The 27,340-nt window shown below is 35.8% G+C and overlaps 1 protein-coding gene across 17 annotated transcripts in view; it reads left to right on the top strand.

Moving 5' to 3' along the window:
• Nucleotides 1-27,340, top strand: part of ank2a (ankyrin 2a, neuronal) — a 62,596-nt gene that overhangs the window by 3,316 nt on the left and 31,940 nt on the right. For 9 of the 17 annotated variants that reach the window (XM_042716766.1, XM_042716759.1, XM_042716757.1 and 6 more), the window contains exons 2-12: nt 19,018-19,119; nt 21,667-21,765; nt 22,353-22,451; nt 22,580-22,678; nt 23,002-23,187; nt 24,350-24,373; nt 24,788-24,796; nt 25,324-25,422; nt 26,480-26,578; nt 26,872-26,970; nt 27,141-27,338. In XM_042716766.1, coding sequence (XP_042572700.1) covers nt 19,018-19,119; nt 21,667-21,765; nt 22,353-22,451; nt 22,580-22,678; nt 23,002-23,187; nt 24,350-24,373; nt 24,788-24,796; nt 25,324-25,422; nt 26,480-26,578; nt 26,872-26,970; nt 27,141-27,338 — 1,113 coding nt within the window. Of the gene's footprint in view, nt 1-15,349; nt 16,327-19,017; nt 19,120-21,666; nt 21,766-22,352; nt 22,452-22,579; nt 22,679-23,001; nt 23,188-24,349; nt 24,374-24,787; nt 24,797-25,323; nt 25,423-26,479; nt 26,579-26,871; nt 26,971-27,140; nt 27,339-27,340 lie in introns of those variants that run through there. The other 8 variants (XM_042716767.1, XM_042716761.1, XM_042716765.1 and 5 more) reach the window with 4 other exon arrangements.

Here is a 27,340-nt window from a genome sequence, read left to right as displayed (position 1 = left end):
ATATACTCTGTAATTCTGCAACCCCTTCAAGTTCACATACAAAGTGACTAATAGTTTTTTGAATAGTAGAGAGTGGAATTATCAATCTGCCGTTATGTCTTTGAAGTTTTCTCAATAATATATCACCATGTTGTCAAAATACTGCTGTTTCGTGTATTATAATCAATAATTTATGGCTTTGCTTTCAGCTGTAACTTATTTTACAGCCAGAACTATCTGGACAGGTGCTGTACAATGTGTAGATCTTGTGTGGCTCGCCGTTTCTGTTCATCATTTCTCTCTTGTCCTCTGTTTGTCCATATTTCACTCACTCACTGAGTCTCTCTGTCCTTCCTCCCTGTGGGGGAAGTATGATGTACAGGAAGCAGACTGTAATGGAGCAGAAGGTTTTTTTTATTGCATTACACAGCTGCATGCTGTTGCATTGTGGATAGTGGGTGCCAGGCCAGGCCTGCCCTCTGAGGACTGTTTCCATAGCAACCTCGCTGTCCAGCGCTGTCTACACAAAACTTAAAACTTTAATGATCATCATTATTGACCATGATCATCCATTATCATCATTGCCCACATTATGATTTCGATGCCATATGAAACTTTGCACAGAAGCTATAAATGTTAATGTTTGCTAAACTGCAGCAGGCTGTATGGTAGATTTCCACTTCTTTATACCACTGAATTTGAATATTATCATAACTATTTCACGATTATAGTGCTATGTGCTTGACGTACTTTAAAGTTATGAATCAGTCCTCACATACACCCTTTGACAATAAGTCAGTAAACAGTAGCTGACATAAAACATGAATTACTTCAAAACTACTTCAAGCTGTGTTTTTCTAATGAATTAGTTAATAAATTCCTCATGTTAGAGTACATGGGATACTTTTTGCTAACTTGGTAACTCTTTACAATAAAATTCTATATATAACTTTAGACAATGCAATGGCTAACATGAAATAACAATAAACAATAGCATACTGTAACAGTGTTTAATTGTAAATGTTTTAATGGTAAATGTAATGGTAATTTTTTTTAGCATTTCAAGCTAAATTAACATTAGTTAATGTATTTCAAAAGAACATGGATGTACAATAAACAATAATATATTTCTAAATCAGCATTAACCTAGATGTTGTTGTTGTAGAAAAAAGTTCAGGTTTGCAAGATAAGATGGCATAGCATGGCTGACAATATGTGACTAGATATTAATGCCTGAAAAATAATATTAAAATATTATATAAAAAAATTATAATTTTCTTTTAAACCCAGTCAAGATGCAGGGTTGGATAATGCTAATTCACTGCAATATTTTCCCATCTGATTATTCACAGTATGTAAATATTTTGTATTATATGTTTTCTGTATGTTAAATATGCAAATGAGGGACTATCTATTTAAATATGCACTAAATGCCTCACAGAAATCTGAACATTGGATAAAGACGGGTTCAGAATTTTTTATTAATTTTGTTGACATATTGTTAAATACAGTTTTGGGAAATACAGTGTTACTTTTGATTACAGATTACAAGTTACCCTGTATAAATGTGATAAGTAGTGTAACTGTATTAAAGTAATGTAACTAATTACATTTGATTTTTTTTATTACTTTTCTAAATTTCTAACGAATGTTTTCAACTGTTAATCATTTTGAAACATTCAAAGCAGGCAGGGTTAACCTTACAGTACTACTCAACAACGATTACTGTCAGACTTTCACAATCCTTCATCACTTGAATTAAGATTATAATAATTTAATTGTAAAGCACAGCCACCATAAAATCAGACTTTAGCACCTCTTTTTACTTTGAGGTCGTTCTGACGTTAAATACAGTTTTAAAAGAATAAGAAATCCCTCATAATACTTTCATAATATAGACAGGAATAAAACTGTAAAATTAGGTGTATGTATGTGTTACTGCAGTGGAGATTTCTGGCTCAATGCATGATTAAAAAATAATAATAATTTTGAGAAAATGCAAAAGCAAAATAGACCAAAACGAACGGAGGAAAAACAATACTGCAGCGCCTTGCTTTAATCCACTTGATTGGCGATTTTTTGAGGGGGGAGGGTGAGAGTGTGGGACATGGAAATGCATCTCATACATTAAAATATTTATGAAACACCAATCAGGACTTCCCGCAAGAGTGGAAAATGGATCAATGACAGCTTGAGGACGGGTGAAAAACAGATGGGTGGATGGATTAGGAACAATTTAAAAGATATGGTGGATGCATTAAGGAACTGGTCCTTGAGAAGTAATGATTGTCTTCTAAAAAGTCGAAATTTGAAATGGTTTCCAAGCCCTTGGAAGGATGAATAAACAAACAGACATAGTGCCTTAGTCTTAAGGTCCATTCTCCTGTTTAAGTAGAAGTGATGGAAATACTCTATGTACATATAAAGCCAAATACAGGTTCACCTCACACACCTTAACAGATGGAAAGCGTCCCAAGAATTACGTGTTTGCCAAGGTAATGTCCTATGCTGCATGCTACTTGAAAGCTTCTATAAAGAGAGGGCAGATAGAAAGGCTCATCACACACACATGCATACACAATAGCCTGCCCTTCCCAGAGAGCTAATTGAGTAGAGTGTGTTTACAGAGGCTTGCTGATGCTCTGATGTGATTGCTATCCCGTCTGCTGTCTGCATACTTTTATTGATCCATCCTTTCTTTCTTTCTCTTTCCCTTTCAGTCGCTTTTTCTCAATCCTTCAATACACACCTTCACTTTTTCAGAACTCACCTTCACTTAATCAAAGGTGATGCTGAAGTTATTAGGATTTAATTTATTTGAAATGTTTTTTTTTCTTTTTCTTTTTTTGCAACAAAAAGAAAAAAAAAATCTTACTGCACCCAAACTTTTGAACAGTAGTACAGTATATATCATAGAGATTAATAATCTGGCATAAAATTACATCTTTAAAATTACATTGGTATTTTCCAATTTAAAGTTGTAAGGAATCTCAATTTTCAGTGTATCAGGTACCAAGATTTTGAATGACTGAATTTTCAAAATATATCTTTTCCCACACACTGTCATAATGTGATTTGGATGCAGAGGATATGTTCTCCAGTCATGTGAGGTGGTTACTAAAATATCAGATCTATTGTGTAGTGGAAAGAGCCACTCCCTAAAACAACTGATAAATAATAAATCATGCGACTTCAAATTACGTGCTTTGCCAATTTAATTCTGCCTGGCAATGACAAAATCTGTTCTTTTGAACCTCATATTCATCAAAAAATCCTTAAAAAAATTCGATGGTTTTCCTACAAATGTTAAGTAGCATAACTGGTTTCAGCATTGATAATAGTAGCAGCAAATCAGCATATTGGAATGATTTCTGAAGGATCATGTGACTAAGTAGAATAAATTCTATTTTAAAATATATATATATAAAAAGATAATAATATTTCACAGTATTACTAGTTTTACTATATTTTGATCAAATAAATGCAGCTTCTGTGAGCATACAAGATTTCTTTCAAAAATATTAAATAAATCTTACTTTTGTAACATCCTGATTGCTTTTATACATCCCCGAAATGTAAAAAATGTGGTACTGTTGTATGAAAAAGCCATATAAATCAAATGCTTATTAAACTGATACTTACAAACGGGCTATTTTCAATCCAATGGGAAATGTGGTGTCTATGGATTCTTCCTGAACTGAACTGACATGTTATCATCATCAGTGACATTTGTCCAGACTTTTGGCTCTGCATAAATTTTTGTCCATTTTGCAGTTTATTCTGTCCAAGAACCACCTGATTTGAAAGAAAGTGACTAAGCTAAACCCAGACCGGCAGAGCGAGTGAGATAGAAGCCATAACTGGGAGCTAGCAACTTCAAATCGAATTAGAGTGCATTCAGTTTCATATCTTCCAGTCGCATTCATTTTCACCGCACGTGTCCTTCCTTTCCTCCAGAGTGCATGCAGAATCAAATGAGCTGGTCTAAGAATAAGAAGCTTCTGGATTCAGAGTCACCAGCCTTACTGTTATTTGATTTCTGTAAATGTGTTTTCTTTTTTGCAGGCACTCTAAGTTAATTTTAGATGATTCAGACACTAAAACAGTAAGTGAATGGTTCATCATGTACTGTATGCTGTTGGTGTAGATGACAAAGTCATAGTCTATTATAGAGTATATGATACGATGTAGTAATAAACAGCAATGACTTGTACATATGGATAGAGTCATTTTAGATACTTCCAAAACTGTTGCAACAGAGATGGAAATACAATTTTAAATTTAAGTTTCCATCTTTGTTGCCACAGTTTTGGAAGTGCATTTTTCTGTTCTAAAGAAGGGGGTGTGCCAATACTTTTGTCCATATAGTCAGTGGTGTTTGGTGATGAGTTTTTGGCTCAAGGTCTGCATTTAAAGTCACACCAGTGGTGTTCAGCTGGGATTAGGACTTGGCTTTATGCAGACCAGTCAAGTTCTTCCACACTGACTGAATCAATCATTTCTTTTTGAGCCTGCATTATACATAGAGGTATTGTCATGTAAGAAGAGAAAAGGGTCCTGTCCAAACTGTTGCTATAAAATTATGCTTAAACATTAAGATTTGTACTCATTGAAATTACTAAAGTAGTTAAACCTGTTCATTAGAAGGGGGTGTGCCAATATTTTTGTCCATATATGATATAGCGTATATATAATTTTTGTATTGGAACGAAAGACGACAAATTGTTAGTGGTAGGACATTTTAGGACAGCGTACTCGAAGAGCATAGTGTTGTTTTGAGCAAAGTGAATCCTACAAGGGTGTTGTTCTCTGGAATGCATTTGCATTTGTCTTTCTCACTCTCTTGTTTCTGTCATGACACTTCTTCCTTCATCTCTCGCCTTTTATGTGACTTTCTCTCGCTCTTCCTCAGCAACTGCCCTCTTTCTCTCTCTGTGTATCTGTCAGTGTTTGTGATTGGGTGTGGTCTCAACTGATATGATCTGAGTCTGTGATCATTGGTCTATTTATTTCTACAGTGACATTTGAAAGCAGAGAGAGGTTTCCGCCCACTGTCTTGATGATATAATGAAATGTGAAGCAAATTCTCTAGTAGTGAGAATTTTCAGCCCTGTGTCTGGACGAAGTGGAGCTGTTTCACTGAAAGCTGCATGACATTTACACTTGCGAGTGAGAGAAGGAAAGAAAGAACGGGGTTGCCTTCATGTTTACTAGGGGCTGTAGTTAATAAGGTGAAAAGTGGGAGCTATCTAGGTGCAAATGCAGGGCCAACTAATCTAGTAGGATGTTGATGTAGCATCTAAGAAATGTATTATCAACTCTACTGACAAGATATTCAGGAATAGAGACATATATGTGTAAAAGTCGCAGTCTCTGGCCAAAATTAGACTTTTTGGAGACAGTATAATTTGTTGGCTACACTGTCAGACATTGGGATTATGCCTATATGATGCCAGAAATGCTGTCTAGGCAGATAGCTCACTAAGGGTCGAGACTGTGCCAGGTGTTTGTAAATGGCTGTGTGTGTGTCAGTCTTTATTGAGTCTTTAAACCTAGTATGTTTTTACAACAGTGCTTTTAAAGGGGTCATATGATGTGATTTAAATTTTTCCTTTCTCTTTGGAGTGTTACAAGCTCTTGGTGCATAAAGAAGATCTGTAAAGCTGGAAAGACTAAAGTCTCAAATCCAAAGATATATTTTTTCTAAAAGTTAAGAGTCAACCACGCCTTCCTAAAACAGCTCATTCTAACACTCCCCTGCATGTCTACGTCACAATGTAGGAAGATTTGCAAAACGTCACCCAAATGTTCAGACAAAGAAAGAAGATGTAACTTTTATTCTCACTGTTGCCGCCGGCGCCATGTTGTGGAGATGCTGTGTTTCATTGTGAAAGCGAAGCTACTTTTTTTTGCCTTCCAAAAGAGGACACAACTAGAAATCAGTGGTTAAGTTGTATTTACAACACTGTTCGGGAACAGTTCAACCCAAATATTCAGATGTATGCAGCGCATTTTGCGGAGGACAAGGACTGTTTCCTGTGAGAGTAGCCTACAATGCCATTGTCTGTTTCTATAAAGTGGGGCATTTCCAAATTTGCAAGGACAGTCTGGTTCTTCTGACTCACAGTCTGTAAGTATGTTTTCATATGCAAAGGATTTGCCATTGATGATTCAAACGCAAGTTCTGAGCAGTGTAGGGTAGAGCTTGTTGTTTGTTCTTTCTCCGATCACAAATGCAGACATGGTTTTATGTTTATGCAGCGCTATATGCAATGCAATGCGTAAAAACACAGTATAAGTCATTATAATCAGTAATTATGTCCCCACTGGATGCAGCAAATGACTAGTTTATAATGGGTTTTATTGTTTTTTTCTTGTCGTGCCAGGACACACGGCATCACAGTATGGTAAGGGGCCGTAACATTTCCGTCACACACTTGAGACATTCGGTCATTTACAACGCAATGGATAGCTGGCCAATCAGAGCACACCCCGCTTTTCAGAACTATGTTTTAATGCTTTGATTTCTTCTGCAGCATGTTCTGTATTGGGGTTTTAGTGTAAATACCTTTTTTTCTTTAAAATATCAGACGTTATGATTGTTATTGGTCATAATAACTACTGGCTATTGTATCGGCCAAATATTTCTATATTGCTTTTCATGCTTCTACATCAAATGCATTAGAGTGATGGATCTGTGCAGAGAAATGGAATTTAGGGTTGATTTTGAGTGAGCTTTTATGAAAGATCGATGCGTTGACTAATGGCTTAATAACAAACACTGTAAGAGCTTCAAGACTGAAAAGGTATTAGATGATGTAAGTCAAAAAGTGCAGACTCAGCTATGATCATACACACTGACTAACACATCAACACACTATACACACATAAACCCTAATTTTTGAAATTTCATTTGTCATCATTCACTTTTAGTGGCAATGTTTCCATGTTACAGATGTTACTGATACTGATAGTTCTGATATATTATCCCTATCGTAAATATATTGTACACTCTTAAAAACAACGATTCTTAGTTGGCAGTGATGATTCCATGAAGATCCTTTAAAATCCATTGAAACTTTCCATAGGTTCTTTGTATTTGAAAAAGGTTCTTCACATTATAAAAAAAGTTTTTACACTAAGAAAAAAAGGCTTCTTTGGGGAACCAAAAATGGTACTTCTATGGCATTGCAAAAACCTCTTTTTAGAACCTTTATTTTTAAGTCTCTCTGAATAAAAATCATCGGCTACGTAGTACTTGCGTACACATAAAAAAACTCTCATTGTTTTTAGTGCAGGCCTCTGACACAGCACAATTTGCCAGTCACAGCAGCTGTGATGGGTGAAACATAAGCATCCTGAGTAATGATGTTCAGTAAGTGTAAAGATGACGATAACTTGTATTCCCCTGGGACCATTGCTCTCTCCACACAGATATCTGAGACCTGGCGCCTTGCATACACTGCTCATGTTTATCACTGTATTGATCCTGTCCTCTGCTTGTCCATTTATCAGCATGACAAGACCTTTTCAAGCTCAAATGAACCATATGTCAAACATCTCTCTTGCGGTGTGGTGTTTTTAACATATTTACAGCAGTCTTACAGCCTGATCTTTAGCTGCTACATCATAAGGTCATACTTAGGTTAGGAAGCCGCAAGTACAACTGCATATAGCAACATACTGGCGACCAATCACAGTTCTCTAGCATTGTGGCAGTGTTTGTTTTATAGATTCTGTATGTTGAGTAACACTGAAATAGCTTATTGTAATCTGGTTGACTGGGTCTAACCTCCAGGTTGAAGGAACTTGATTGATGGTCCATCTTTGCCCTGCTTTCTGTGTAAATCTGTCCCTGTTTTAGTTACACAGCTCTTGCTCTACTCTGGAGACTATCAGTTGTCATAAAGATCAATGTTTTATAGATTTTTTTATTATTATTTATTTTTAATTTTTTTTTGCATCTGAACAGATTCTGCTGCTGTTCAGTCTGTTGCTTTTACAGCATCAATAAATAACATGAGATGCAATGCTTGTTAAGGATGAGAATTCCTTACTGTTATTTAGCACCATCTGTAGTAAAATAAAAAACACTGTAAAAAAAAAAAAAAAAATGTTTTGTTTGATATATATATTTTTTTTTTTTTTGATTCATATTAAAAAAGTGTGGTGGAATGGCATTTTATAAGAACAGAGTTGGAAATAGGGCTTGCATTTCAGATTTGTTCTGTTTAAAACCTGTTTAAATACAAATTTTTTATAAATAAAATGTGCTGAGTAGTGTAGATTAATTTGTTGTCTACTCTGAATTCAATTAAGGGGGCACAAAAAGATGTATAAAAAGATTTTATAATGATAAAAAACTGATTTTCTGAAAATAATAAAAGTATGAGTTTTAAAAGTATGACAACATTATTTATGAAAAGTGTAAAATCTGATTTATATATATATATATATATAACTTAGACAGTTGTACATTTAGCTTTTAAATGTGCAAAATATTGTTCATTGTGACTTATATGGTAACACTTTAGTATAGGGGCCAGTACTCACTATTAACAGTTGCTTATTAGCATGCCTATTATTAACATATTGGCTGTTTATTAGTACATACTTCTAAAGCAATATTCTGCACAACCATATTCTACATCCCTAATCAATACCTAAATGTAACTACTACCTTTCTAACTATTTATAAAAAGCAAATTAGGAGTTTATTGAGACCAAAGTTTTAATTAAAGGGGTCATATGATGCTACTAAAAAAATATATTTTGTATATTTGGTGTAATGAAATGGGTTTATTATTTACAAATATAAAAAACACATTGTTTTCCACCGCCTGTACATTATTGTTTCTCCTCTATGCCCCGCCTTTCTGAAACACGTCGTTTTTTTACAAAGCTCATCGTTCTTAAAAAACGAGGTGTGCTCTGATTGGCCAGCTATCCAGTGCATTGTGATTGGCCTAATACCTCAAGCTATGACAGAAATGTTACACCCCTTACTATACTGTGATGTTGTGTGTCCCGGAGCGCCGAGACAAAAACATTAATGTGATTTATTGTGTGGGGGTTTGTTGAGTCAAGTAGGGAATTATTTACTGATTATAATGACAATACCAGCGGTTCTCAATTCCAGTCCCCGCGCCCCCCAACTCTGCATATTTTGCATGTCTCTCTTTGTTAACACACCTGATTCAGATAATCAGCTTGTTAGAAGTGAGCTCCGTGCATGAGCTGTGTTCCCATTGACATGATCCCTACACAGTGTTCATTGCTCACTACTCCCCGAGCAGGGGAAATCTGTTGAAGTTTACTTCACTTCGGAAAATTCATTCACGGATTTGCACTGCGCAACGTCTTCATACACAGACAAGTGTGACATAATATACCTCTGTAAATAAATACAATTTAAATTCACATCTCGCACACTTCAATGCACTTTGAATGGAACATGTATACGTTCGCTTCGAACTGGAATCATGGTGGAATATCCTGTGATGTCCACTTTGCAGGGCACTTACGTGCAAATAGAACAAACATCTGAAGCTATAAGAGAAACATACAAAATGTTCAGAGCAGGGGGGCATGGAGACTGAAATTGAGAACCGCTGACTTATACTGTCTTTTTATGCATTGCGTTGCATTGCGCCATGTAAACATAAAACCATGTTTGCACTTGTGATCGGAGAAATGACAAACAACAAGCGCTACTCTCTACACTGCTAAAAACTCGCGTTTGAATCGTCACTGGCAAATCCTTTAAATATGTAAACCTACTTACAGACTGTGACAGCGAGAATAAAAGTTACGACTTGTTTCTACGTGTGAACATTTGGGAGGCATTATGCAAATCTTCCTACATCGTGAAGTAGACATGTGGGGGCGTGTTAGAACGAGCCGTTTTAGGTAGGCATAGTTGACTCTTAACTTTTATAAAGAATATCTCTTTGGATTTGAGACTTTAGTCTTTGCAACTTTACAGATCTTCTTTATGCACCAAGAGCTTGTAACACTCCAAAGAGAAAGGAAAAATTTAAATCACATCATATGACCCCTTTAATAGTTTGTTAATAGCAAGAATTGAACCTTAAAATAAAGAGTGACAACATATTTGATAGAAATCATAATTCCATTGTTCTAATGATGATAGTGAAGTGGCATCAATGGTTTCACCTGTTCCTTCTATGATCTTACAACACCATAACTATAGTTAATATGTAAACAAACTACAGTACATTTGCAGAGATTTTAGTGTTCAGTGCTTGTCTTAGGTCTTACCTGAAGGACTCACACAGTGGTAGATGAGCGGTTTAACCAGCAGGTGTCAGTGTGCTGAGGTCTAAATTACTGAGGTGTAGTTACTTTTGCAATCCAAAAGGTGGTGTAGAAGTATTTTGACCAAGAAAACACATGTATTGTTGCAGTATGTTGTAATTATGTGTGTCCTGGTATTACCTCCATTATGGGGACTAAATGTCCTTAAGTATAGTAATATGAGTAAATTTTGACCATTTGGAATAGAAATGTTTTTTATTCTTTGCTGTGACTTTTAAAAGTTTTTATTATTATTATTATTATTTTTTTTGCATCAATACTGTAGGTATTGAGACTATCTTGAATATCTTGAGAGTCAGAGCTTAAGTGAGATCCTACTAAGGAAAAGACTCCTTTCTCCATATCATCAGCAGTGGTTTAGCAGACAAAATCAAATCAGGGGGATTTATAGTACAATCCCACTGGAGCATCCTTCAGGTGTAAGCGCCTTTTTGAACCAGTTGGGCCTTTGACTACAGTAGCTGTGTGTTGGAGCGTACCATTCCCCTCCAGGTAGATTTGTATATGTGGCTTACAGTTACCCCTGTGTATTTATTCCCAGTGTTCCTGACAGCCTCCACTGTGGTCTTCCCCAAACTCCTCCCCAGCTCAGAGCAGCACGCTATGTGCCTCAGGTGTCTCTGTAGACTTGCTGTTTGTCACACAGTTTTTATTAACAGTTTCATGTTTTTTTCTCTGAAACAAACACTTTTTTTATTGTGTCTCTATTCTTATACATGCACATTTGTGAAGTACACACACACAAACACACACTCAATCCTACAGCTGGAATACAGATAGATGCCTCTACATCTGGACAGGCAGGTCCCCCCCCCTCTCTCTATCTATCTCTCTCTCTCTCTCATCTCTAGTTCACACATGGCAATATATATTCAGATTCAGCAAGTGAGGCTTTTCTCTCTTCAGCCAACCAATAGACTGGAGTATCTCTCTGTAGGGGAAAAAAGAGATGACAATCTACACTGAGGAGGGAATTCACAGTGGATCAGTGTAGTTTAGTCTAAAGAGTTATTCAGAGTGAATTGTGGGAGGACACTGGCACAGTGTGTCCATTATCACCTTATTCAAAGGAGCCATTGGGAAAAGCAGAACAAGGACTCCAACATTTTCTTTATATTTATATTATAAACCATATGGGACTATTTCACATCTGAAGTGATATAGGAGAAGCTGTGTACAGTTTCTGTGGCAGCTGTGGTTTGTCATCATGGCACATGCAGCAGCACACCTGAAAAAGGCACGGGAACTGGAACAACCTCCTGAGATAAAGGCTCTCGCAAAAGCCAGAGAGAGACGCAAGAGACACAGAGAGAGAGCAGAGCGCAAACGCAAGGTATACTAACACTTAAAAACCTCAATTAAAAAAAAAAACTCAAATTCATATGTGCCAGCTCAGATACAGCTGACCTATCACATGTGTCTGTTTAAAGAATTCTGCGATCCTTAAATGTCAAAATCTTTACGTTTATCATTGCAAAGTCAAGAAAGTGTAATCACACACAGCCTTAATAATATTTAAAATAGTTTATTTCATAATATCCAAATGCAGCATCTGGTAATCGAGTTGTTGTTCTTTATATTTTAAATTTAAAATTATTATATTTTACTTTTGTTTTGTATAACTTGTCTTTGTTTTGTATAACTTACCTTCATGGTTTCTTTATTATTAATAATCATTTTTAATTCTCAGTTGTGTACAGAAAGTTATCACCACTATTATCTGCAGTATATTATAATTAATGCAAATTTTTATGGTTGCATTTTAGTATTTTTGCGCTGCAGATGAGCTCCGGGGATAAATCCTGTAGTCAGCTGTTCCGCACCTGTTTCAGAGCACAGATACTGGAAGAGGCTTAGGAAATAGGATCATCCTGTATGCAGATTTGTCTCTAGAGTGTAAAATCTCATTGGCTACATATGAGATGACATAACTTTTTGATATAACTCATGTATGCTTTAGTTTTGTTCTCGCAGTCTGCCAAGTACTTCCGAGTTTTGAAAATGTTTTACTGTATCAAAGATTAGATTTTTTTTTTAATGGCTGATTTATTAATATTATTTTTTTCAGTTAAAATATATAAATTTAAAGTGAGAAACAACCAAAAAGTTGGGATATTTACCACCTTGTTCAATCTTGTTTAGCAAAATTTACAAATCTTCAGTCATTCTTTTTATTCATTTTAACAGAGTTAAAGGGATAGTTCACCCAAAAATAAAAATTCTGTCATTAATTTATGGAAGCAGATTAGTCTCAAATATAATTCACGCAAAAAACACGATTCACACATGCGTAGACAATTTCACATGCATGAAACCTAATTCACGTACACACAAAAAAAATTCACGTGCGTGAAAAAAAATATATATTCACAAAAAGCAATTCACATGCGCAAAATAAAATTATATATTCATAAAAATACATTTCACAAATGCAAAACACAATTCGTAGATATACAACTGTGCACAAAAAAACCTTTGAATGTTTAAAATGTACGAGTGTCTGAATGTACAAATCATCATTTACTACGAATCCACTCGGATTTGTGTGTGTGTGTTTTTGAGACTTTCCTGGCAGAGCTCTCTTCCCACGTGGGTCTGTCGTACTCTTTAGCCAATCAGATGCGAGCTTACCATTCAACCAATCATATCATAAGCCACTGAGAGTGCATTCAAGGAGCACGATTCTGCGCACCTTTTGCGCAATATGGATTAATTAGAACGGAAATTAAGCCTTTACATCAGTAATCCCATAGACAGTAAAAGAAATGGACACAGCGACCCAATTGGAACTCGATTGAGACAAGTGAAGCCCATTTTTAGCGATTTTTAGCACTTCCGTTTCTGACGCGCAGACTCAAACAAAGGAAGCTTCTGCCATCTGAACATGTGCAAAACTACTCTCCTTGAATGCACTCTCAGTGGCTTATGATATGATTGGTTGAATGGTAAGCTCGCATCTGATTGGCTAAAGAGTACGACAGACCCACGTGGGAAGAGAGCTCTGCCAGGAAAGTCTCAAAAACACACACACACAAATCCGAGTGGATTCGTAGTAAATGACGATTTGTACATTCAGACACTCGTACATTTTAAACATTCAAAGGTTTTTTGTGCACAGTTGTATATCTACGAATTGTGTTTTGCATTTGTGAAATGTATTTTATGAATATATAATTTTATTTTGCGCATGTGAATTGCTTTTTGTGAATATATATTTTTTTTTACGTACGTGGATTTTTTTTGTGTGTACGTGAATTAGGTTTCATGCATGTGAAATTGTCTACGCATGTGTGAATCGTGTTTTTTGCATGAATTATATTTGAGACTAATCTGCTTCCATATTAATTACTCACCCTCATGTCATCCCAAACCCATAAAATCTTTGTTCATATTCAGAACACAAATTAACGCTTATAGCATCAATTGTTTACTCTTTGATCTGAACGAAAACAACGTTTCCGTGTGGTGCTGCATATGTTGTTTATGTTCAGTTGATACTCTCCAAAATGGCACCAGGGTGGAGACAAATTGGAAACAAAATGCGCAAAATTCCCTGTACACATTCACATGAAATTTTTGATCATATTCAAATTGGGAAATAATTATAATGCAGCCATAGTAAATTATAAGAAACACAAATGACTACTTCACCTCCACAGTCTTGTTCATTAGTCAAGGGACGGACGCAATGAATGAATCATTCATGAAAATATCCATCACCTTTAAAGAGAGGTTGGAAAGGGTTGAAAAAGCAACAGTGTTGATGGGAGTAAAAGTGTTTGTCTTGTCAGCACAGATGTGTCATAAAACAGACTTAATGTGTTAAGCTATTTGACCTGGATGGCCTGCTCCATCCAGTGACTGACAGTGTCATATTTGTAGAATTTGTATGTGTATAATGTGTATGTATAACATAATTTAAATGTAAATAGTACAAAATAAAAATTGTATAGTGTTTATTATAACGTTAGTTCCTCAAAAATTTTACTATTATTTTAAATGGGAAAGCCTAGTTATATTTTACAAATATATTACATTTTTGGGACAAAATTGCTTTATTTAGCAAGGATGCATTTAAAAATGTTTTTAATTTTGCATTTATAAAGATTTCTGTTTCTAACAAAAACAGTTCACTGTGTCAGTGTTAATCAGCATTATTATTTATAAAATATTATTTCTGAAGTGTCATGTGATTGGAGTAATGTCTGCTTTGCAATAAATAGATTACATTTTAAAATATAATAAAGTAGAAAACAGTTCATTTAAACTATAATAGTATATTCACATTTTAGTGTATTTTTCATTAGATAAATGCAGCCTGGGTAACCATGAGAGAATATATTTTTTTTAATCTTTCCTGAGAATTAAAAATTTTGGTAACACCTTACAATACGGTGTCATTTGTTAACATTAGTTATGTATTAACTAACATGAACGAACGATGATCAACACATTTATTATCTTTGTTAATGTCAGTTAATAAAAATACAGTTGTCCTTTGTTAGTTCATGTTAATTCACAGTGCGTTAACTAATGTTAACAAGCACAACTTCTGATTTTAATAATGCATTAGTAAATGCTGAAATCGACATTAACTAAGATTAATAAATGCAGCAGAAGTATTGTTCAGTCTTAGTTCATGTTAACTAATGTAGTTAACTAATGTAAACTAATGAACCTTATTGTAAAGTGTTACCCACATTTTTGTATATTAGTCTACCACAGTGAAATAAATTTGTAAATATGAATAGAGATGCCTCAAGCTACTTAACATTCTCAGCTGTACTTGTACATAGAGTTCACTATACTTTGTTTTTAAAGGCTAATTATGTGTTCCTTACTGTTTAACTGTAGTAAAACCCATAGATGGTTAACTGGGGGCATAGCATTGATCAGAGCAGTCACTGGCAGGTCATTATGTCTGTAGAGGAAGTCAACCAAATGCTGAATCCTAGTCTGGTCAATGCGGACTGCCTCAGGACCAGAGATGACCCACAGACGCTGATGCCTAGATGCCTTTTGGTCTGATTCTGTAGCCATTGCTATAGCTGTTTAATCTCGGTTACACACCTTATGGATGATGAATTGGATTTATGTGGTGTTAAACCATTTTGGAAGAGCTTTTACTTGAGAACAAGAACCTCTATTAGATGATGTTCCATGATTTACTTAACCTCCAGATGACCTCCAAATGTATGGCATTTTAAAGACCAAGGATGGTATGACAACCGAGGGTTTCTGTAAATAACACCCTCTTCCTCGCTTGTCCCAGTGGATGCACATTCCTGGCCCTCAGGAGGAAAAGGACAGGTTTTCCAGCTGGCTCTTTCCCAGTAGGATTGCCCCTTGCTGGCCCTTGCTCTGTCACAATGCTGCTTGTGCCTTGAGGAGTTAAAAATAACCCAGCCCTGGATCCTGGACGGGGTGGATATTTGGCCTGATATAGCAATGGGAGACACATTTACGGCCGCAGTTGTCAGTTACGAAGTCAGGCGGGAAGAGAGACAAGACCGGAAAAGAAGAGGAGACAAGAGCCAAGGCGTCTGTGCCAATACGGGACACAGATTCTCACAGAGGACACGGGGCAGGGATCAGAGAGAGCAAATAAGAGACGTTGTTTGGGACCTGAGGAGAAAGATAGACATGAAAGTTTGGGGGCTTTCGCATTAGCTGGATAGATGCTCTGAAGCTGATAAATGAATGGGCTCCTGGGTACTACCTGAAGACTGAGGATAATGCAAACCCATAAAGCTAAGTGCATGTGAGCGAGAATCAATCTCCCAGGGAGCGATTTGATGTTCAGTGGTTGGTTATCACTGGGAGAGGCACAGTGAGTGCGGAAACTCGGTTGATGCAAAGTGTAGTGCAGCTTTTTTGCCAAGCTTTGGGTCACTCTTTACCATGGGCAATGCGGCAATGTGTAAGGCATGTGGTTCAGGTAAAGGCCTGCGGACCATTGGAAGTGATCCATCTCTGGACAGTTACTACAGTTCTGTGGCAGATACCTTGGTAAGACAATCTTAATAATTTCCAGGTTCAGTAGAGGATTTTCCTGCTAAAAAGTCCAGTTGTGCTTGTTATGCTGGGGTATACAGAACATTTCTAACTTTCAGTGTTCTCTCTCTCTCTCTCTCTCTCTCTCTCTCTCTTTGTATGGTGATTGCAGTTAACATCTCAATAAGGATTTTCAACTTCTCAGATCTTGACTTAAAGGGACAGTTCACCCAAAAATTATTATCATTATTATTATTATTATTTTATCATTTAGCCTCATATCGTCTCTAACCTTGTATGACTTTTTTTCTTCTGTGGAACATGAGAAATGCACTCTTGAAAATAAAGATTCCAAGAGGATTTTCTTAGAGTGATACCAGAAGAAGAACCATTCTTAATTAAACAAACCAAGAACCATTTATTTTTCTTGGTGGTAATAATCTAAAGAACTTTTATTTATTTATTTTTTATTTTTTTATAAAGAACCTTTATTGTAATGGAAAGTTAAAGGTTCTTCATGGAACAATTGTTGCTAATAAAGAACCTTTTTTATAGTAAACAATAAAAATCAATGGGCCCATGGTTATCAACACTCTTCAAACGATTTTCTTTTGTGTTCCACAAAAAGTTATACAGGTTTAGAACAACATGAGGATGGGAATGTTCAGTTTTGGGTGATCTATCCCTTTAAGATGGAAAGCTTCCAATAGGCTTTTTAACTAGTTTTAACCAGCAAGACTTCTTTGGTCAACTAGCATCACCAGAAAGACCTGTTAACTTACTAGCTTCACTAACTAAGATTTGCTGGCCAACAGCATGGCTATATGCTGGCCTGGCTGGTTTGACCAGCATCAAAACAGCACTAACCTACAAAACCAGCTGATATTTAAGCTGATTAAAGCTGTTTGATATTGTAGGGCATTTTTTATAGTCAGTATTTTCTATTTATCAAATATAGTATAGTATACTGTATGTATAGTATATGTCTTACCTCAGAAAAAGGTAAAAATGATCACCACTGATGCAAAAGTATTCATTAGCAGTGTTATCACTTTTATGTGTAATTAATGAGAATTTAAGAGAACAAGTTGATCAGGGAATGTCATGACCAGATATGAACTTTTGTTGCTTACATGTGCTCAAATAGTGAAGCATGTGTGAGTGCAACTTCATCAGCAAATGCACAGTGTCTGTTTCCATTGGATAGGTCTTATTCAGATCCCACACGTGCTAAGATGTGACCTCTCAATCTCAGAAGGAGCAGAGGTCATGTCTCAAACATTTTGGTCAATAGTCTGTGATGACCTGACACATTAATGCTTCACACTCCACATGACCCGAGAGCTTCTGGTCTGTTCATTAGCATCTTAAATACCGCTGCCAGAACTTAGCACCAATGCGCTTGTCAGTTCTAATGTAACAAGATTAAAACAAATACCTTAATACTTGCTTCCATTATTGAAAATGCTTGACTTTAGAGGTTTTAATATTTTCATAACAATACTGTCTGTATGTTTTAATAAATTTTGTGCAACTTTTGAAAGGTAATTGATACCTGTACTCTCTACCTGCTCTGTAGTGTTCATTAATCAGATTTTGTGTTGGTATTGCACATGCAGTTTTTATTGTCACTGTTGTGACTCTTATGCCAAAGGCTTTAAAAGCATTGCTCTGAAGTAGAATAATTAACACATGTTTGCTTGTTGATGCCAAATTGGAAATTTGATCTTGGCATTAATTTTCTTCCTCACATGGCAAGACTTTCAGTGCATAACCATGCACACATGCGGATCCCTCTGTGTGTGTGTGTGTTTGTGTGTCTGTGTGAGCGTGTGTGTATCTCCGTGTGTGTGTGTGTGTGTGTGTGTGTGTGCGAGAGAGTCTGTGTTCAAATACATGGTTTTTACAATGGCATGGGTATAAAATAGGGTTTATGAGGACACCAAATGGCTTAAAAATATATACTAAACCGTGTTTTCTGAAATTCAATAAATTCTATTAGTTTTCTTTGAAGGGGTAGGATTAGAGTTAGGGGATAGAAAATACAGCTTGCAGTATAAAAACCATTATGCATATTGAGAGTCCCCATTAACCACATATATAAGTGTTTTGTGTGTGTGTGTGCGTGCATGTGTGCGCGCGTGTGTGTCTTGCCAGCTGCCTTCATTCTGTTTTGCTGTCTATATTTAGAAGAGTCACATTCAAACACAATTCTGATAAAAGGAGATACACCCACTGAAATCACAACCTTCACATTCACGCTGAGACTTAAGCACATACCATAATCTTAGAGAAAATGAGAAATATTTACAGTACTGTTAATTTCTTATGCTCATCCAGGTTGCATTAAAAAAAAGTAATATTGTCAAATATTATTACAAATTAAAATAACTGTTTTCTGTTTTATTAGCCTATATTTAAAAAAAAAGAATTTATTCCTGTGATGGCAAAGATGAATTTTCAGAAAGAATTACTACTTTTCGGTGCCACTTGGTCTTACTGACCCCAAACTTTTGAAAAGTAGTGTATATTAACAGAAATGTCACAGATCTCACCCATTTGTTCTTGTGTAATATCTTGGAAATATGTCACATTATGGAAGTAAAATGAGTAGCATTGAATTTGATCACGTGAATATTGCGTTCAGTTTTTTAGTAGTGCTTGGCTGAAGTTTCCTAATGTGTTTCCTTTGTTATGTATAAACAGTCGGACAGTAACACCAGCTTCCTGAGGGCAGCCAGGGCAGGTAATATTGAAAAGGTGCTGGAGTTCCTCAAGAGCGGACAGGACATTTCCACATGCAACCAGGTAACTTTTTACATGACACAGAATTTTAGTATTGTAAAAATCAAAGAAATAATTGCGGTGTCTTCTCATTTATTTTCTTCTTATCATATTTCATACTTTTTTACAATGCAATTCAAATGATTTCACCAATTGGAGGTTTTGCATACTGTTACATCTCAAGCCATTTAGATTATGTATTTATATGAATTTAATCTAATCTGTTGCGATAAAATCTGTTGAGTAATGCTGAGTTTGAAGTCCATGGTTTTCCAGGAAGCGGGTATAGACATAAACTTCTTTCCAGCTTAAGAGACATGTTCTGTCAACTCTGTGTTAGCTCCAAACTCTTTAGAAAGTCTTAGTAGAGTGTGCTTTGTGAGTGGAGGATAATCCCGATTATTAGAAATGTGTATGCTTTTTTTAATTTGCTTTCCTCAATTTTTGTCCAGCCTGGGCACAAATTGCATTGTTCTGATGTATAGAGAGCCATACTGATTCCTGACAAATGCTGCATTGCCAACATTATCAGCTAGTCCTCTGCCAAGCAGTTCTTTCTAGTACATCAAAGCTTTTTTACTCATGCGTGTCTCTGGCAGCTGTTCCCACTCCCGACCTTCTGTACCTTCTTAACTAAACCCTCCCACTGTCACAGGACTGCTGTGTTCAGCCATTCCTTACAAATTACCCCAGGCATAACAATACACTGATATCACAGAATATATTGAAGCTAAATGATGTGATGTGGTTGTCAAAAATTAAATGATAAAATTGTCAAATGCAAACATGCATGTAAAAAATACATTTCCTTATCTAGTCATATATACAAACTGTCAGTGGAGTGGTACTTATGTATTAATATGTATCATTTAGGGGTAAATAATGTACAAAGATGTGCTTTTTAACTTTTGTACCTTAGGGTATTGCCTGAATGACAGCTTTATACCTGTATGATTGTGTATGATTAAATTGTCCTTTTATGAATGTACAGGAAATACCACATGCAAAAAACATTCAGTGAGGTTTGGCACAGGCACGAACTGCAAAATTTTCAACGAATCATCTTCACAGTGTTGGTTTTAGCAAGGTGTGCAATAGAAATATTATGTAAATGTAGTACTAAAAGTTGTGGTTATCATACTGCCAAACAAATACTCTTGAGCCATGGAACCAACATGGGGGGGGGGCAGTGTTATGTTACAGTAACATTGTTTTTTTTTGTGTAAGACTTTTTATTATTGTAGAATAAGTCTGACTGCCACGTGTCCAAAAGAAACATGATATAGACAACTTTTTGTGAATCATTTCCCTTGAAGATTGTCATTGTGCTGTTTATTTTTTTATTTATTTATTTGACATTAAATGCAACTGGGTGTGAAAATAGCAAAAAAAAAATTAATGTAAGTGACAGGTCTAGTCAAACTAGTAACAATAAAAAATAGTCCTATATAATTTAATTAGTTTATTCAAATTTTCGGTTGAAATGGACTGAAAAGACATCAGAGACAAATGTCATAGGGTTGCTATGAGCTCTTTATTATGTAATGGGCTGAATTTGCCTCTGCTGTGATGTATAGATTTGACCATGACATTATCCATTATGATGTCATCTGGAGTCGCCAGTAATGAGCACATCAGTACAACAATGGACAGGCATTCAATGCTGTTTTCTCTAAAATCCACTCTTCTAATCCTTACTGAGTGATATTGCAGTATAATCTGGCCATGGTTTATCTATTTTTTTTTCTTTCCACTCTTACCGGAATCTCTCTCTCCAGATGTGAAAACCCCTCCAGCTTTCATTATCCAAATAAATGAGATTAGTGTTTCGTTAATTCTCTCTGCTTTTTATGACGAGTTTGACTGTTAGCCACACTGCGTTACACAAGAGCTGACATGATTTACCCATCAAGCACGGAATGAGGTGCATTAGTAAATTAAGACAGGTGGTGATGTTTGAATAAAGTGAATGCTTATTTACAGCTTGAGAAAAAAGGATTAAACACTAAAATTTAATGTTTAAACGTAAGCTCGATTGACTAATAAGTGATTTTTTACATGATATAATGTAAATCACATATTTCATAATGACTAAAATTCACTATTTCAATGACTTTTTTTCTGGTCATTGCACCAAAATAGACAAAAGGCTTTTGCCAAATTTAGCCATGGTAAATCTGTGATAATTGTTCTTTATAAATAGGTTTTTCAAGCAAGGGATAAAGTCAAATAAAATTAAATGTTTATACTATATTATGTTCTAATATATTCAACAAGATTAATCTTTATTTTTTGTAGTTAATCTTTTACAGTCTTTTTTCTAGAGCTATACATACCGATTCTCCATATTTATTAATGAACTCAGAGAATGCATTTCAGAAATCTAGTATAGGAAACATTTTTATTCTAGCATTATAAAATTACACTTCCAAAAGTGCAACTTGTATATTGGTATTATTTACCATGAGCAAAATTCGTTGTTGTCTTGTTCTGTACTGTATCCTAATATCAAATCTGTACTGATTGTATTAATCAGGAAAACGTATTAATCACGTTTCCCTCTGTGCACAGAATGGACTCAATGCGCTCCATCTAGCAGCCAAAGAGGGTCATGTGGAGCTGGTGGAGGAACTTATGGAGAGGGGTGCGACCGTGAACTCTTCAACCAAGGTTAAACACACATAAACACTGATAAATTGGAGGGAGGGGTATGTGATTCCTAAATGGCAAGAGAGAGAGTAAATCTGATGGAATGCCAGTCATCCAGCACTGTGTATGATGAGTACAGTTGGACTCTGGTGACTCCTGTCATCTGACACACAGGGCCAAACAGACACACCAACACAAGCCAGAAACTATAAACACATGACCAGCAATCACACTGACAGCAAAGAGTTCTATGAGGACAAAAGCTATTGAGACTTGTGTTGGGCAGAAATGTGATTGTTTTAGTGTTTTTCATTCATTTGTTTTATTATGGACTAGATAAGTAAAAGTCCTTTTTTGCATAAAAAGATTTCTGCAGATCAGATCAAATGTCTCATATAGTCCGAAGTCCTCATTTGCAAATAGCTGTTCTTGTTTTATGCATACACTGTAAGAAAAGTATGTAAAAATGCAGCCCATATGTACCGTGTCATAAATATGGAATTTTCCATATTGTTTTCTTACAGCTGATTTACACCAGTACCAGTAAATTCACACACAAACAAATGCACAATCACAGTGAATATGTATTTCTCTTTCCTCCTCTCCAGAAAGGGAACACAGCATTGCACATTGCTTGTCTAGCTGGGCAGAAAGAAGTTGCAAAGTTGTTGATGAAAAGAGGAGCAGATGTAAACTCGCAATCACAGGTGGGAAAAGCCTGTAAAATGATAATAATATACCATTTTTAAAATATATACTTTTATTTAATATGATAAAAATGTAATTCAATAAAATGTTATAATTTTAAGCTTTATGGTACCTGTTGTTACTACAGAATGGCTTCACTCCACTTTATATGGCTGCTCAAGAGAATCACCTGGATGTTGTGCGATATCTTCTGGAGAATGGTGGAAACCAGAGCATGGCAACAGAGGTTTGTGATTGTGAGGGTTGTGTGTGTGTGTGTTTCCATTCATTGCAACATACCAGTACTTGTATTAAAAAAGAGGAGAATCTTTACACATTTCCATAGACTGAATTTTGATAACTTGCTTATTTTCTTTGTACATACAAATGTGATAGCATTGTTCAAACATGCAAGGTTAAGATTGCGTAAAACTGGATGGAAGTATGGACTTCCAACCATTGGACTTAGTTTTGACCTGCATATTGGTCAACCTGTTTATAACCTTTGTTTTTGAACAAAGAGTTGGTTTTGTTTGTTAATCTCTGCCTGCCTGTTGTCTGTGTTTGTAGGATGGCTTCACTCCTCTGGCCATTGCTCTGCAGCAGGGTCATAATCAGGTGGTCTCTCTGCTGCTGGAGCATGACACAAAAGGTAAAGTCCGCCTTCCTGCACTCCACATCGCTGCCCGCAAGGATGACACTAAGTCTGCTGCTTTGCTGCTTCAGAACGACCATAATGCGGATGTCCAGTCTAAGGTGAGAAAACAAATAGTGAGAATTTAATGTTCATGCTTTTTCAGAGATGGAACTATAATAATTCTGTGTTTTTTTGACAGGTATATATAGATAATGCCATTGTTTTAAGGTTTTTCACCATGATAGTACTATTTTTTGACATGGTGTCATGAGAGAATTGCATGTTGTTTGAACATTTGAGCATGCTATTGATGTTTTTTCATATAGTGCCTGTACTGTATCATTATACCATGTGGTGTTCTTTGAACACTGCTAAACGTATTGCTATACTATGAGTGTATCATGGGACCACAGTTCGTTTTGAAGGATTGTTTATGAGTATTTTGAAGGATTTTATTAATTAATTCATCTTAAAGGAATAGTTCACTCAAAAATGAAAATTAGCTGAAAATTTCACCTTCAGGCCATCCAAGATGCAGATTAGCTGAACTGAGGAGCTGATTTAGAGAAATGTACCATCGCATCACATGGATCCTCTGCAGTAAATGGGTGCCGTCCAAACAGCTGATAAAAAATCACAATAATTCACCAGTAATCCACTGTATGTTTGTAATAAATTCATCATGCAGATGTTTTTAACTTCAAACTGTTGCTTCCAGATAAAATATGAGTCCTCTTTCCATAATATTACTTTCTCCAGTGAAAAGGTCACCTTGTCTGAATCAGGAGAGAAATATGCACCGATCAAACAGTTCTAAACAAATATGTTGATGGAATCCACAACAGTGGATTGACTTTTACACTGGAGGGAGCGTTATTATGGATTATAGACTGGTATTTCGGTCAGAAGAGCTGGTTTAAAATTTTTAGTTTGGACTCTCATTCTAACGGCACCCATTCACTGAAGAAGATGTATGGTGAGGAAATGATATAAAGCAAAATTTCTCAAAAACTTTTCTGATAAACATATAAACTCATGGATGGCCTTAAGTTGAATTAATTTTCCACAAATTTTCTGAAATGAAAATTGTGGGTGAGTTAATCCTTTAAATACTGTAGATATTTTCATTGAGGTTCATGCTAGCAATCTACTTGATTTGCCTTTATTTAATCTTCACTGAATTTTGAAATTCCTCCTTTTAAGATAAAAATGTTAAAATTGGTTAAAAATGTCAAATTAATGAAACTGCAATATTTTCCTCCTCATGTGCGACTCCTTCAGATGATGGTCAACAGGACTACAGAGGTATTAAGATTCTCAGCAGAATCCTGCACCTGCATTCGTCTCAGCTCTTATAAAGCCTAATGTGCTACTTAACACTGAATCTTTCTTTTACAGTGCATGGGAAGAGTTTAGATGTCATAGTGCATGACACATTGTTGTTTATTTTAGTAGCAGCACCCTATTTCCTCAAGAGGTTTTTGGGTGTTTCTAGCTCATCAACACATTTTTATGCTCCTTTATTTAACGTTTTGAGCAGAAATTGGGGTGCATTATGTTGTTTATACACCACTTATGATTTTACTAACAGACTAAGCTGTTGTTTAACTCCTAATTGTGCATGTGAACTCACCTGACACACTGTGTAGAAGTCTCTCGGTCACATTTTGCTGCACCTTTTTGTTAATTCTGTTTTTTAAATTGCACCATGTCTGTCAGAATGGAAAGGTAAGAAAAAATGGCTCCATCAAACGAATGAGTAAGACAGACAATGCCAGTTTCCTATCTATACTTTCATCTTTAGCAAAATGTAGTGAGTAGTTGCTGAATAACATTTGTTTGTTCAGATATTTTGTTCTTCATCTTTTTTCCCCCTTTCATTGTCACTGAGAAACTTCTCATCTCTCTCATGAAGACTCATATGACACTGGGAATGTGCTCATATATTATTACATGTACAAATCTAATCTTTCTGTTTCTTACTTCATAAGTTTTTTTCTTTACCTTCACTCCAGTGCATGGTGTGGATCCATTGGTAGCAGATGAGAATCCAGACATTTTTTTTTTTTTTTTTACTTTTCCATTTTTCCTATCTTTTAAGTTTTTGCACAAATGTGATGATTCATGGGAATGCTGCATGGTAGATCATGAATGATGGACATTTTAAATCAGGTAGAAGACATTTACCATTCTGTTTTCTTCTCTACTTTGTTCTATCCCTTCTTTTATCCCAATACTACTCCATCCTCTAACAGAGTGGCTTCACTCCTCTGCATATTGCTGCTCACTACGGTAACGTTAATGTGGCCACGCTGCTGCTCAACAGAGGGGCTGCTGTTGATTTCACAGCCAGGGTATGGTCTTATATTGCTAAAATCTTAAAAAAGTGACAAATTTAAGTTGATTTAAATTTTTATTTTTTAAGAACCCACTTGTCCAACATTATTATCAATTCCCTCCCCAATAGGTATTTCTTCTACAGCAGTTATGACATAACTTGTTTTTGTGTGTGTGTGTGTGTGTGTGTGTGTGTGTGTGTGTGTGTGTGTGTGTGTGTGTGTGTGTGTGTGTGTGTGTGTGTGTGTGTGTGTGTGTGTGTGTGTTTTATGGGGGAGGAGGGGGGAAACAGAGTCTCACAGTTTATATCTTGATGTTATGTGTTTTTTTTAATATAAATAATATTTTATTAATAATAATTGATTACTTTAAATACTTAAAAGTCATCCTGCACCCCCTGGAGGTTTACTGATGCCCCCTTGTGGGCTCTGACCCCCTGGTTGAAAACCACTGCTCAAAATCAATGCTTTCTGTAACAGACTAATATTTAAGCTGCTATTCACTCAAATCACACATTTAGCATTTTTAGTGTAAACTACAGGGATATTTTTGATGTGCAGGCTTTCTTTTTTTAATTTCTACACAATTAAAGCTCTTTTGGAGTTAATTGAATAATCATGTGGTATTATTAGTTCAACTCAAAAATGAAAATTCTGTCATCATTTACTCAGCCTCCTATAGTTCCAAACTTGTACAGCTTTCTTTTTTATGTTAAACACAAAAGAAGAGATTTTGGCCCAAAACAGTTGTTGGCCCCCATTTACTTCCATGGTATTTTTATTTATTTTTTTTTTTGCTATGGAAGTGGGGGGGTGTTTGTTTAATGTTTTTTTTCAAAATCTCTTCTTTTGTGTTCAACATAAGAAAGAAACTTGTACAGGTTTGAAAATGGATTGTGGGTGAGTAAATGATGACAGAATTTTCATTTTTGAGGTGAACTATTCCTTTTAGCAAATATTTGCAGTTCCTCTTTACTTTCCCTTGATTTTAGAAGACTTTTAGAAGTTTATTAAGTTGCATTTTTTTCAAGTATGAAAATATAATCTGTGCTAAAGAATGTACTGTTTTGTTTAGAATGGTATAACCCCTCTTCATGTGGCCTCCAAACGAGGAAATACAAACATGATTGCTCTGCTGTTAGACAGGGAGGCTCAGATTGACGCCAAGACCAGGGTGAGTATCAACAGTACCATCAAAATTCAGTAAAACAAGCGCCCTCTAGTGCCTACTGCTGTTCAGAGGAACATTTCTTGTACTGTATGTACTCAATAATGATAATACTAGCTTTTTGTGAGCTGTGCATTATGAATTCTGCTTTTATTTCGAATAGCAATGATAGTGTTTACTACATGTTGTCATGTGCATTTGCAAAACAATAGTTTTTGTAATGCATTATGAATGTACATATGTGTTTTTTTTTCAAATATGCTGTTTGTCTATATTTATCTTCTCTCTGTTAAAAAAAGGATGGGCTCACACCGCTGCACTGTGCAGCCAGAAGTGGACATGACACTGCAGTGGAAATCCTGCTTGAAAGAGGAGCTCCCATACTGGCACGGACCAAGGTACATGTCTATTCTCACCAAAGCTGCATTTATTTGAAATTTTTAAAAATAAAAATGCATTAAACAGTATTGTTATTAAATATTATATTATTACTTTTTGATCTAAAGCTGATCTGTATTTTTCCTCTCTCTTCCTCTGTATTTCAAAACACACACACACACACACACAGAATGGTCTTTCCCCGTTGCACATGTCTGCTCAGGGTGATCACGTCGAGTGTGTGAAACACCTGCTGCAACACCAGGCACCGGTTGATGATGTCACACTGGACTACCTGACCGCTCTTCATGTTGCCGCCCACTGTGGTCACTACAGAGTCACAAAATTACTACTGGATAAGAAAGCGAATCCTAATGCCAGAGCACTGGT

Source organism: Cyprinus carpio, chromosome B1, assembly GCF_018340385.1.
Source record: "Cyprinus carpio isolate SPL01 chromosome B1, ASM1834038v1, whole genome shotgun sequence".
NCBI lineage: Eukaryota > Metazoa > Chordata > Actinopteri > Cypriniformes > Cyprinidae > Cyprinus > Cyprinus carpio.
Note: the sequence above shows the minus strand (reverse complement) of the source record. Positions and strands in the feature narration are given on the sequence as shown.